We start from the raw sequence: 12,674 nt of genomic DNA, 5'->3' as shown, positions 1-12,674 counted from the left end.
TTTTGTGGTCCTTCTGTAGCTCAGTTGGTAGAGCATTACAGGGTAGTGGGTTCAATTCCGGGACCACCCATACGTAAATGTATGCACACATGAAAATAAACGTCTCATATTTTTATTATTATATATTATTTTACAGCAGGTAAACTCAAAAAAATAAACGTCTCCTTTTCAGGACCCTGTCTTTCAAAGATAATTTGTAAAAATCAAAATAACTTCACAGATCTTCCTTGTAAAGGGTTTAAACACTGTTTCCCATGCCTGTTCAATGAACCATAAACAATTCATGAACATGCACCCATGCAAAACGGTCGGTAAGACACTAACAGCTTACAGACGGTAGGAAATTAAGGTCACAGTTATGAAAACTTAGGACACTAAAGAGGCCTTTCTACTAACTCTGAAAAACACCAAAAGAAAAATGCCCAGGGTCCCTGCTCATCTGCATGAAAGTACCTTAGGCATGCTGCAAGGAGACATGAGGACTGTAGATGTGGCCAGGGCAATAAATTGCAATGTCCGTACTGTGATACGTCTAAGACCACGCTACATGGAGACAGGACGGACAGCTGATCGTCTTCACAGTGGCAGACCATGTGTAACAACACCTGCACAGGATCGGCGCATCCGAACATCACACCTGCAGGACAGGTACAGGATGGCAACGACTGCCCGAGTTACACCAGGAACGCACAATCTCTCCATCAGTGCTCAGACTGTCCGCAATAGGCTGAGAGAGGCTGGACTGAGGGCTTGTAGGCCTGTTGTAAGGCAGGTCCTCAGCAGACATCCCCGGCAACAACGTCGCCTATGGGCACAAACCGTTGCTGGACCAGATAGGACTGGCAAAAAAGTATCTTCACTGACGAGTCGCGGTTTTGTCTCACCAGTGGTGAAGGTCGGATTCACATTTATCGCCAAAGGAATGAGCGTTACATCGAGGCCTGTACTCTGGAACGGGATCGATTTGGAGGTGGACGTTCCGTCATGGTCTGGGGCGGTGTGTCACAGCATCATTGGACTAAGCTTGTTGTCATTGCAGGCAATCTCAACACTGTGCGTTACAGGGAAGACATCCTCCTCCCTCATGTGGTACCCCTCCTGCAGATTCATCCTGACATAACAAATTCTTATTTACAATGACGGCCTACCTCGGCCCAAACCATAACCCGGATGATGCTGGGCCAATTTTCCACCCTATGGGAATGCCAATCACAGCCGGTTGTGATACAGCTTGGACTCAAACCAGGGTCTATAGTGATGCCTCTAGCACTGAGCTGCAATGCCTTAGACCGCTGCGCCAGTCGGGGGCCCGGTGATGGATGACAAATGGATTTTACATGTGTGTTATTTCATTTTTACACAGGAAGCCATGGAAAGCCACAATATAGTTCCTTAAACTGAGACTCATTTTAAAAAGTAAAATAAGAATCTTTGGGGGTGCCAATAGTTTTGACACCTATATTTTTGAGATTTGTTTTGTTTTACTTGTTAAACCAAATCTACTTCTCTGAGCGATTGTATTAGTATAAAATTAAAATTATAATTGCATACAATATAGTTCAGAATTTATATTCTTTATTTTATACATTCTTTTTTGCTCATCTTTATCAAGGGTGCCAATAATCTGAGGCTACTGTATCCCTGGTATCTATGAATTCTACACCACCATTCTGTTTCATTAAGAGGAGCATCCCTTTTCCTCAGAACATTGACTAATCATTTAGTGGTCTAACACAAACATTGCTGTCATTCTACAACTAACTCACTCTGGAACCAGCTCCTTATTCTGGAATCAGCACATCACTATGGAACTAACCTATCATTCTGGATCTAGACCATCATTCTAGCATTTTCCACAGTACCTGGAATCAACTCACCTGACTAGTTAGCACAGTGCCATTTTCTAGGAGTTTAAACATCATCTGTTCGACGAGTCAGCCCTGAGCAAAAACCTTTATTCCAGTTCACATGCTGTAATTAAAAGAGTTGACTAGCTGGCTGTGTATGGACAGTTATTTCCACATTTTTGTAATCTCCTTCCTGTATGGGTAAAGTGACTGTCCTTCCACATTCACACCCCATTAGCAAATGGAACGTTGGCTTCCTGATTGATACTCTCCTTGACGTCTAGGGGGAGTGAGTCAAAGAGGTGGTCCTCCACCACCAGGCAGTTCCTGTGGAGGAGATGACACTGGCCAAGCTGGGCTGGCAGGCGGTCCAGACAGTTTCCCTTAAGCTCCAGGTTTGTTAGCTGCACCAGATTGCTTATCTTCTCTGGAAGGACAGAGATACAGTTGTGTCCCAGACATAGTGTCTTCAATTTGGTGCACTTGAACAGCTGCTTGGGTACCACCTCCACCTTGTTTCCTGTAATGGCAAAGTGCTGGAGGTTCTGCATGAAGCCGATCTCCAGAGGGATCACCACTATGGAGTTGTGGCTAACGTCCAGATACCTCAGCTTCAGCAGGTTAAACAAAGGTACGGGCAGAGATTCAAGTTTGTTGTGCGAAAGGTAGAGGGACTCAAGGTTTTTGACGTGGCTTATGGACAATGGAATGGTGATGATTTTATTGTGCCACAGTTTAAGGCAGATCAGCCTATTGAGGTGCTGGAAGCTGATGACCTCCTCAATGGTGCGAATGTTGTTGGATTTCAGGTCCAGCTCCTGCAGGTTGGTCAAACTGAAAATAGCATGGGGAATCCTCTCCAGTTCACAGTTGTGAAGCTCCAGTTCAGCTAGGTTCATCATTTTTTTCAAACTGTTCAGTACCAGGAGTTTAGTACCGTCATTATGTACAACCAGCTTGATCAGGTGTGGAGAGAGATCTGTTATGTTGGTTGGGACCTTCGTCAAGTTGCTTTTTAGATGCAGAATCTTCAGATGTCTCAGGTCTCTGAGAGATTCTAAACCAATCATCTTGTTGTTTTCAGAATTCAGATTGCCGACCAAGTATAGCTCCCTCAGACTTTTCAACAGGTACACCCAGGTGGGGATCTCAGCTACATCTGTAAACTTGACATGAAGGCACCGGAGGTGGTCACGAAGGAAACTGAACGCGGTCTGCTCAACTTTGGCAGGGCAGTGATAAAAGTGAAGCTCCTGAAGGTTGATCATCTGGGAGATCTTGGCTGTTATCCTGGCCTCTGGGATCAGCTCCAGCTTTAGGATCTCCAAATCGGTCAGATCGAAGACAGCATCTGGCAGACCTGACAGCATGAAGAGATGGAGCTCCAGTTTGTCCTGAGCGTTGCGGGTTACATGCTGTCTCAGTTTCTCAAAGGTCCACTCGTGATTCAAGCTGATCTCTCGCAGTTTATTCTCGCTGACTTCAGAGAGGAAGACGCCAAAACGCTTCGAGTACAGCTGGTCATACTGATCGACCATGTGCAAGAGAAAGGCAAAGTCGTTCTTCACGTCAGGAATGTCACTGAAACTACTCTCCTCTCTGACTTTCTCGAAAGAGTACTCCTTGAGAGGTCGTCGAAACAGCCAAAAGAGAGTGTATATACAGATTAGGCCATATATACAGACGAGGGAAATATAGCTGACAAGCAGCTTCCTTAACATGAATGCCATGTTATGTGTGCATTGGAATTTAGAGTATCCGGTTAAATGTTTTATGTCAGGCTCACACACATGGTCAAAGTCAATTGAAGCAACAAATGTCATTGTGTAACACAAGATCAAAATGAACTTCACGGTTTTGATCACAGTTTGAGCAACATAGAGCTTGTAGATCAAATCACTGTCTTCCACATGGGCACGGAACTTCCTAACCTTTTCAAACAAGGCCTTGGCCTGTTCTCCATCTTTCTTGTCCAGTATGGTCATGCATGGGACTTCAATAACAGGCTTATCAGCAGTAAACTTGACACCAGATTTAGCCAGCATCGGGGTGGACTGGTTAGGACTTCCCTCTTCACTGCTGGTTGAGAAATGTTTTGGTAGGGAATGGGCACCAGTGAGCCTTTGCTTATTCTCCTCCGAGTCCTCACATGCAGTCTCGGACAATGCCTTGGTCGTCCAAGGAGACTCAAAACACTTCCCCAGAATCCCCACAAAATGCTCTATTTTTGAACTAGTCTTTGGATATTTGAACCAAAAGTTACTGCTGACCATGAGGACGATGGTGTGTATGAGAGCAAGGTATGGGAAGTATTTTGAGTACCACGGGAGGGCAACGTGGTAGCACATCTGATTGACAAAAACATACTGCTGAAAGTCCAGGTTTGTCCTGACGCCTGTTGGCGGAGGCTGCTGTCCAACACCACCAAACTGTGCGAAGTGGATGACACTATCTGGTAGATCATTAATCATTAGAGGCGCTGCCGCTAGAGTCGCACCGCTTCCTCCGTTCCCTGACCCTGACCCAGACCCCTCCTCTGGCTGCGGTGTCGTGAAGCTGCTGGGGTCCTCTGGAGCTGGTTCCAGAACGGGAAGGCAAACCACCTGGTCTTTGGTTAATTGCATGGTTCCAGAAAATATGGCCAGCATCAGCATGACGACGCCCAGGTAGTCCATAAAGACGTCCCACCATGGTTTCAGGATCCGATAGGTCGGCTGGATGTCATTCAGGGCGGCTACCTCTGTGAGAGTAAACATCACTGCAACAGAAAACAGACATATTAATTAAACAGTGAATTGAAGATGAAGGGGAACAAATGGCAGTGTCTACCCCAGTACCTTTGTTATTATTTTTGCTTTGTGGACGAAAGGTTAGGTTCATCAAGCAGCGTGGTAAAAAAAAAAGCAGGATTCCAGCACTCAACTTACGAAGACCATTGCCGAATAAGGCACACTGTCACCTGCTTTTATCGTAAACCCTGAAGTCGTACCACCCAGCACATCAAGAAGGGAGTGTATTTCATACCGAACCTCTCCCTTGGGATAACTACATCATGATTTCAATGGTAGAGTTGAACTGCTAGGGGCAAAAAAAGTTAGATTTACTACAAAAATACCTAAATATATCACTTTGTGGTCAAAATGAACACCAGAATAGACATCTTTCACTATAACTAAGCCTTCAACTTTTGATTTCAATGAGAAAAAATATTTTTTTATTAAATTTACTCTTAAAAGCTATGGCCCATATTATACAAAGAAATTGGCATAGTAGGCAATGTAACCAATCACATCCCTCATTTCAGTTGTATTATAGCACATCCTACAAATTACCAGCAGAGGGCAACCATTTTGAATCCATTTCACATTCACTCTGTTGGTAATACTTACAAATTGGATCCTAACTCTAAAAGTAGCAGAGATCCCACTCTGGAACTTTAATATGATAATGATTTACTTTGTTTTACCTATTTTCTATTGATATTGTTTTGTATATACAGTGCCTTCGGAAAGTATTCAGACCCCTTGACTTTTCCCACATTTTGTTACATTACAGCCTTGTTCCAAAATTTATTTAATTAAAAATCCTGAGCAATGTACACACAAAGCATAAACCGTTTATTAGACATTTTTAGAAATGTATAAAAAAATCAAATCAGAAACACCTTATTTGCATAAATATTCAGACCCTTTGCTATGAGCCTCGAAATTGAACTCCAGTGCATCCTGTTTCCATTGCTCATCCTTGAGATGTTTTCAAAACTTGATTGTAGTCCACCTGTGGTAAATTCAATTGATTTAACATTATTTGGAAAGGCACACACCTGTGTATATAAGGTCCCACAGTTCAAAAACCAAGCCATGAGGACAAATGAATTGGCCATAGAGCTCAAGAGACAGGATTGTGTCGGGGCACAGATCTGTGGAAGTGTACCAAAAAAATTCTGACCATTGTAGGTCTGCAAGAACACAGTGCCATACATATTTCTTAAATGGAAGAAGTTTGGAACCACCAAGACTCTTCCTAGAGCTGGCCGCCCGGCAATCTGGGGAGAAGGGCATTGGTCAAGGATGTGAATAAGAGTTCCAGAGATCCTCTGTGGAGATGAGAGAACCTTCCAGAAGAACAACCATCTCTGCAGCACTCCACCAATCAGGCCATTAAGGTAGAGTGACCAGATGGAAGCCACTCTTCAGTGAAAGTCACAACAGCCAACTTGGAGTTTGCCAAAAGCAACCTTAACAATCTCAGACCATTTGAAACAAGATTCTCTAGTCTGATGAAACCAAGATTGAACTCTTTGGCCTGAAGCATGGTGGTGGCAGCAGCATCATGTTGTGGGGATGTTTTTCAGCGGCAGGAACTGGGTGACTAGCCAGGATCGAGGCAAAGATGAACGGAGCAAAGTACAGAGAGATCCTTGATGAAAACCTGCTCCAGATCGCTCAGGACCTCAGATTGGGTATGAAGGTTCATCTTCCAACAGGACAACGCAGGAGTGGCTTCAGGAAAAGTCTCTGAATGTCCTTGAGTGGGCCAGACAGAGCCCGGCATTGAACCCGAATGAACATCTCTGGAGAGACCTAAAAATAGATGTGCAGCAACGCTCCCCATCCAACCTGACAGAGCTTGAAAGGATCTGCAGAGAATGGGAGAAAGACCACAAATACAGGTGAGCCAACTGTTAGCATCATACCCAAGAAGACTCGAGGATGTAATCACTGCCAAATGTGCTACAACAAAGTACTGAGTAAAGGGTCGGAATACTTGAATGAAAAATGAAATATAATTTTTAAATTAGCAAAAATGTCTAAAACCTGTAATAATAATAATTAATAATAAATAATTTAAACAATAAAGCTGTAACCTAACAAAATGTGGAAAAAGTCAAAGGGTCTGAATACTTTCCGAAGGCACTGTTCCATTAAAATTATGCTGATTCATGACTTTGACAGGTTGATAAAAACTGCCTGCCTGTCTGTCTCATCCCGACACGTTCATTACTATGTGACAGCTGTTGATCGAATCTGAAAATTGAAACAACGTTTATACAAATCTCCGCTGTTGAAAACTAAATGTTAGTCGAAAAGAAATGTGAGATAATGTCTAGATGCTTTTTAGAGTGGAGATCGAGTTCTTAAATTGCCTTGCTGGGCTGATGAGACAGTGGATTGCGCAGTCAGATGGACCAGAGTAAATAGGTATTTTTACCTCATAAATTTAACCGGTGGTAACTTGTGGAATAGACACAGGCTGGAATGAAGTTTTAACCAATCAGCATTCAGGAATAGACCGAACCGTTGTATAAAAGGGAACTATTGCACAATCCAGGTGTGCAAAGCTCTTAGAGACTTACCCAAGAAGACTCACAGCTGTAATTGCTGTCAGAGGTAAATGTAAATTCAGCAAAAAAAGAAACACCTCTCACTGTCAACTGCGTTTATTTTCAGCCAACATAACATGTGTAAATATTTTTATGAACATAACATTAAACAACTGAGACATAAACTGAACAAGTTTCACAGACATGTGACTAACAGAAATTGAATCATGTGTCCCTGAACAAAGGGGGGGTCAAAATAAAAAGTAACAGTCAGTATCTGGTGTGGCCACCAGCTGCATTAAGTACTGCAGTGCATCTCCTCCTCAAGGACTGCACCAGATTTGCCAGTTCTTGCTGTGAGATGTTACCCCACTCTTCCACCAAGGCACCTGCAAGTTCCCGGAAATTTCTGGGGGGAATGGCCCTAACCCTCATCCTCCAATTCAACAGGTCCCAGATGTGCTCAATGGGATTGAAATCTGGGCTATTCACTGGCCATGGCAGAACATTGACATTACTGTCTTACAGGAAATCACGCACAGAACAAGCAGTATGGTTGGTGGCATTGTCATGCTGGAGGGTCATTTCAGGACGAGCCTACAGGAAGGGTACCACATGAGGGAGGAGGATGTCTTACCTGTAACGCACAGCGTTGAGATTGCCTGCAATGACAACAAGCTCAGTCCGATGATGCTGTGACACACCGCCTCAGACCATGACGGACCCTCCACCTCCAAATCGATCCCGCTCCAGAGTACAGACTCGGTGTAACACTCGACGATAAACGTGAATCCGACCTTCACCCCTGGTGAGACAAAACCGCGACTCGTCAGTGAAGGGCACTTTTTGCCAGTCCTATCTGGTCCAGCGATGGTGGGTTTGTGCCCATAGGCGACGTTGTTGCCGGTGATGTCTGGTGAGGACCTGCCTTACAACAGGCCTACAAGCCCTCAGTCCAGCCTCAGCCTATTGCAGACAGTCTGAGCACTAATTGAGGGATTGTGCATCCCTGGTGTAACTCGAGCAGTTGTTGTTGTTGCCATCCTGTACCCGTTATGCAGGTGTGATGTTTGGATGTACCGATCCTGTGCAGGTGTTGTTACACATGGTCTGTCACTGCGAGGACGATCAGCTGTCCGACCTGTCTCCCTGTAGCGCTGTCTTAGGCGTCTCGCAGTACGGACATATGGCCACATCTGCAGTCCTCGTGCCTCCTTGAAGCATGCCTAAAGTACGTTCACGCAGATGAGCAGGGACCCTGGGCATCTTTCTTTTGGTGTTTTTTTAGAGTTGATAGAAAGGCCTCTTTAGTGTCCTAAGTTTTCATAACTGTGACCTTAATTGCCTACCTACCGTATGTATGGTTAATGTCTTAACCTCTCTGGGATATTCGGGACATTTCAAATGTTGCTACATAAGACCGAATCCAAGTGCTGAGTCACATATGAAATCATGTAGTCACTTTTCCATATGTGTTATTTCATAATTCTGATGTATTCACTATTATTCTACAAATGTAGAAAATAGTAAAAATAAAGAAAAATACTGGAATGAGTATGTGTCCAAACGTTTGACTGGTACTGTATATATTTAACTATAACCTGCTGCTGACTATCAGGTAGTGAGCAGGGTGTTACTGAGTGACTGAGTGAGTGACTGAGTGGTGGGAAAGGCCAGAGCAGTGTGTGTGCATTGAAAGAACTGGTTGAGAGTGCTGCAGCAGAGGCAGCTTGTGTCAAGGAGAAAGAGTAGCACACTCACACATTGTAACAACTTTTTACCATTTGTGGGTAGGCTATTTAGGAGACACCCTTTTCCATAAAAAAAAAATGAATGAGCTAGAACTGATATAACAGTGACAAAGCATTGGAAAAGAACTTAAGGCACACTAGAGCTCTTTAGATCAAACCACCTCTGAGTGAATTTAAGTAAACTGCATTCAAAATGTCAACTTTTCTTATGGATAACCGTATCAAGCGAAGGGTTTTACTCATGCTCAGTTCTAGGGTCTGGAGCGCTGTGTAAGTGGAAATTTGAAATGGAAGTTATGGAACTCCCTCGTGTGCTTCTCTTAAATGGGAAAAAGTCCCCAATTAAAATGTATTTAAAATGTGGAGAATGATAGGCTACATTTGCATTTGTTGGCCATCAAAGGCTATTCATTTCTATGCCATTTGTAAGCTACTGTTGCCTACCATATGATAAAGTACAATAAATATGTTGAAATGTTGACATCGCTGGAGTCATTGCAAATCAATTTGTGCCACTCGTGTTGCCTACCTGGAGCTGGAAAACAGATGTAATAAATAGCCTTTAACTCAGTTTTTAGTTGTAGTCTTGTGATATTATGTAATTGTTAATGGCCATGTTTAGTTAATTAAATTGGAAGTTATCAATTGTGATCATGGTCACAGCTCTATCGCAAATGTATCATTCTCCACATTTAAATGACAGTTTCGTTGTGTACTTTTCCCTGAAATTAGATGTTGGCCTTTCAGGGGCTATAGCCTACATGCATCTAGCTCAGCAAACCTTGGCAAAGTTGAATTGCAATTATAAACCCAGATTTTTGCCAATAGCCTATGCCTATTATACTAACAAGTACATTTCGTAAACAGGCCATTTATAACGGTTTGTGGTCTTAACATCTGCCACACAATGAAGGCACAATTGCCAGAAAATAGCCTAACATTTGTTTTTTGAAGTTCGTCCAAGTGTTTCTTGCAGAGATTGAGATCCTCTGTCCAACGTTCCTCATTCTAACTCTCCTGTCTGAATTATCTATAGTTATGCACATGCACAAACAGGATTTATTTACAATTATAAACTGGGTGGTTTGATCCCTGAATGCTAATTGGTTGAAAGCCATGGTATATGGTAACATGGGAATGACAAAAAAACAACACTTTTAACCATTTTAATTACACTGTTAACCAGTTTATAATAGCAATAAGGCTCCTCAGGTTTTTGTGGTATATTGGCCATATATCACACCTCCTATTGTTTAATCATAGCAGTCAAAACAAGTTAAATCGACATCCATTGATGGAAAATGATCTGGAGTTTAATAAGGGCAATTTATCTTTTCACTTGAAACATATTCTTAAACTTGCAAGAATTATTATTTTGATGGAAAACCAAATTTTTCTTCCTAGCCTTAATCGTTAAATATGAAGTAGACATTCCTTAATTCCCTCGTTAATGGTATGGAAAAAAAAGGTATACAAGGATAAATGTTGCAACTCTGCGCTGAAAACATTTTTGGGGACTGGTTTTCAGAGGTCATTGGCTAGAGATTTTAGCTAGACCTGGCAACACTGCCCACAATCAAAAGAAACCATGTTTGTGGTACCTAGATGCCCTTGTAGGCTTCTGTATTCAAATTGATAGACCACATGCAAATGCTGTAGGCTCGTCAGAGATTAAAAATATACCTGGTTTACATTGTCATATCACAGTCAAGGCTAAAAACTGCGTAATCTACACATCAGCTATGCTATAGTTTATATGGACCTTATATTATGAACAGTTTCGGATACTACTGTGTTCCAAAAATGATTAAGTAGCCTACACGTCATATGAAATTGCATAGGCTACCCACCACCTCCTAGATTGAACATAGGCTAGTGTCATATTAAAAAGATGAGAACACAGCGTGATAAAGAACTCCCTGTTTTATATAGTAGGTCAAACTGGATATAGCTATCCCACAACATCATCGGCTGCGCACTGGCACGGGATGCACATGAATGGGCTCCAAATGTGACACAGCATTTCTGCTCGGAAAAATCTCAACTGGATCCTCCAGACGTCTAACTCTGACGTCACCCAATTGACGTTGCAATTTAACACCGTAAGGGTTATGGTTAGGATATGAGTTCAGGCCTGGATTTAGTAGGCTATACAAAACCAAAAAATTTATAGGCTACAGTAGGCCTAGCCTACTCTTGATTTCTGGACAGCGTGTTAACGTTACATATTGAAATGTAACACGGCATAGCCTTCTCTATAGCAGCCTTATTGTAGCCTCTTCCAGTACGAGTTCTTAATGAGTGGGTACACATTATTTTGTGACAACATATATACATATGGTGCCGCTATATATACAGAAAGGCATTGCATAACATTCTTGACGGTTTCTGAGACGAGATAGGTTAAGCATACGCACCTTCAATTAATTTATGGGTCCCGTTGCCTCGATACTTCAGCCGGAAAATTATAATTATTGGTACGTCCCATGATTCGATAAGGTAAACAAAGACGAAATGCTTACGTTCTAGTCAACCGTACTGCAAAACAGACACTAAGCTGATTAGAAAATTGCTTTGGTTCTGTTTCCTCCATAGCGACATGCTGCGGCCATGAAGGTTGGTTGCAGCATGGGACACAGAGTGCACAGGAAATAAATATTTAATGTATCCTAGGCTAGTCCAATAGCTTTACCGAACCATCTTTGGTATTACTGTATCAACCAATCATGTCTCAAAAACAAGACAAGTCTCAACTCTGCTGCCAGTCAGGCAAAGGTGTGAAGTGTAAACTAAAGCCTGTAGGGCACACACACATTTACATTTAAGTCATTTAGCAGACGCTCTTATCCAGAGCGACTTACACACACAATATATACAATATCCTTATACAAAACCACCCATAGACTGTAAACCAATTATAAAAGCTTGGTTGTATTACATTGTCATAACTAACATATAATCTATGAGATTTTTTTTTTTTTTACAGAAAAGCTATTGCTGCATTATTTGTTTTGGTTTGATTAGGATATTTCGTTAACTATTTATTTTAGTCCTATATAGGGAAAGTCATTTACTCCACTGGATTATTTTGGTACACCACTCAAAATAAAAATAAAAGTGCATTTCTGGCACCCTCCACAGATCCACAGATCCAGCAGCCTAATCAGCTATGATCAGTCCATGACAAGCAGTGACATTTCAAAGCATTCTTTTCTTACATCAGTTTCATGTTATAATGAATGACGGTGACCTCTGAAACAGCTCTCTAAAAGTGGAAACAGCATACATACTGTAACAGATCACAGCAGCTGTGCTTTACTTGCTGTGTAATCTCATGACCTCATGACAGACTAAACATTTGATTTCTGGAGCCAATACAGGCTGTATATTCTTAGGTACTGTCAGACATTGCACCAACAACACATCATGTTGGTGTCAATATTCAACTTGTCATTTCGAAAAAACATATTCAAAAGAGGGCTTTGACATTAAGATATATATGTTAGGGGACTGGAATTCTGTGCTTCTCAAAATTTGCAATGGGTGGTTCTTAAGAAGACATTTCCATGTCTCATAAAATTGATAAAGTACATTAGCTATCTATTCTGTGGATGATGATCCTAAATACTGTGTCTATGTGCCATTCAGAATGCCATTGTGTTCTCTGTAAAATGCCCTTCATAGAACAAGCCCTGTATTTGTGGGCCAAACAAATGCAACATAATACAAAATATAGCCGTCGTCTTGGACTGG

General features: G+C 42.1%; 1 protein-coding gene across 1 annotated transcript; it reads right to left on the bottom strand.

Moving 5' to 3' along the window:
• Window positions 1-1,558: 1,558 nt before the first annotated feature.
• Window positions 1,559-11,531, bottom strand: LOC124037115 (volume-regulated anion channel subunit LRRC8D-like). The gene is made up of 2 exons (XM_046351767.1): window positions 11,339-11,531; window positions 1,559-4,605 (listed from the first exon to the last, which is right to left on the bottom strand). The coding sequence occupies exon 2, from the start codon at window positions 4,601-4,603 to the stop codon at window positions 2,072-2,074; it is 2,532 nt and encodes an 843-aa protein (XP_046207723.1). The 5' UTR covers window positions 4,604-4,605; window positions 11,339-11,531; the 3' UTR covers window positions 1,559-2,071.
• Window positions 11,532-12,674: the final 1,143 nt, after the last annotated feature.

Source organism: Oncorhynchus gorbuscha, linkage group LG06, assembly GCF_021184085.1.
Source record: "Oncorhynchus gorbuscha isolate QuinsamMale2020 ecotype Even-year linkage group LG06, OgorEven_v1.0, whole genome shotgun sequence".
Taxonomy (NCBI): domain Eukaryota; kingdom Metazoa; phylum Chordata; class Actinopteri; order Salmoniformes; family Salmonidae; genus Oncorhynchus; species Oncorhynchus gorbuscha.
This window is presented reverse-complemented; position numbering and strand designations above follow the sequence as displayed.

Coding starts and splice junctions, on each gene's coding strand:
- LOC124037115 (XM_046351767.1), bottom strand. CDS start 4,603: ATGTTTACTCTCACAGAGGTAGCCGCCCTGAATGACATCCAGCCGACC.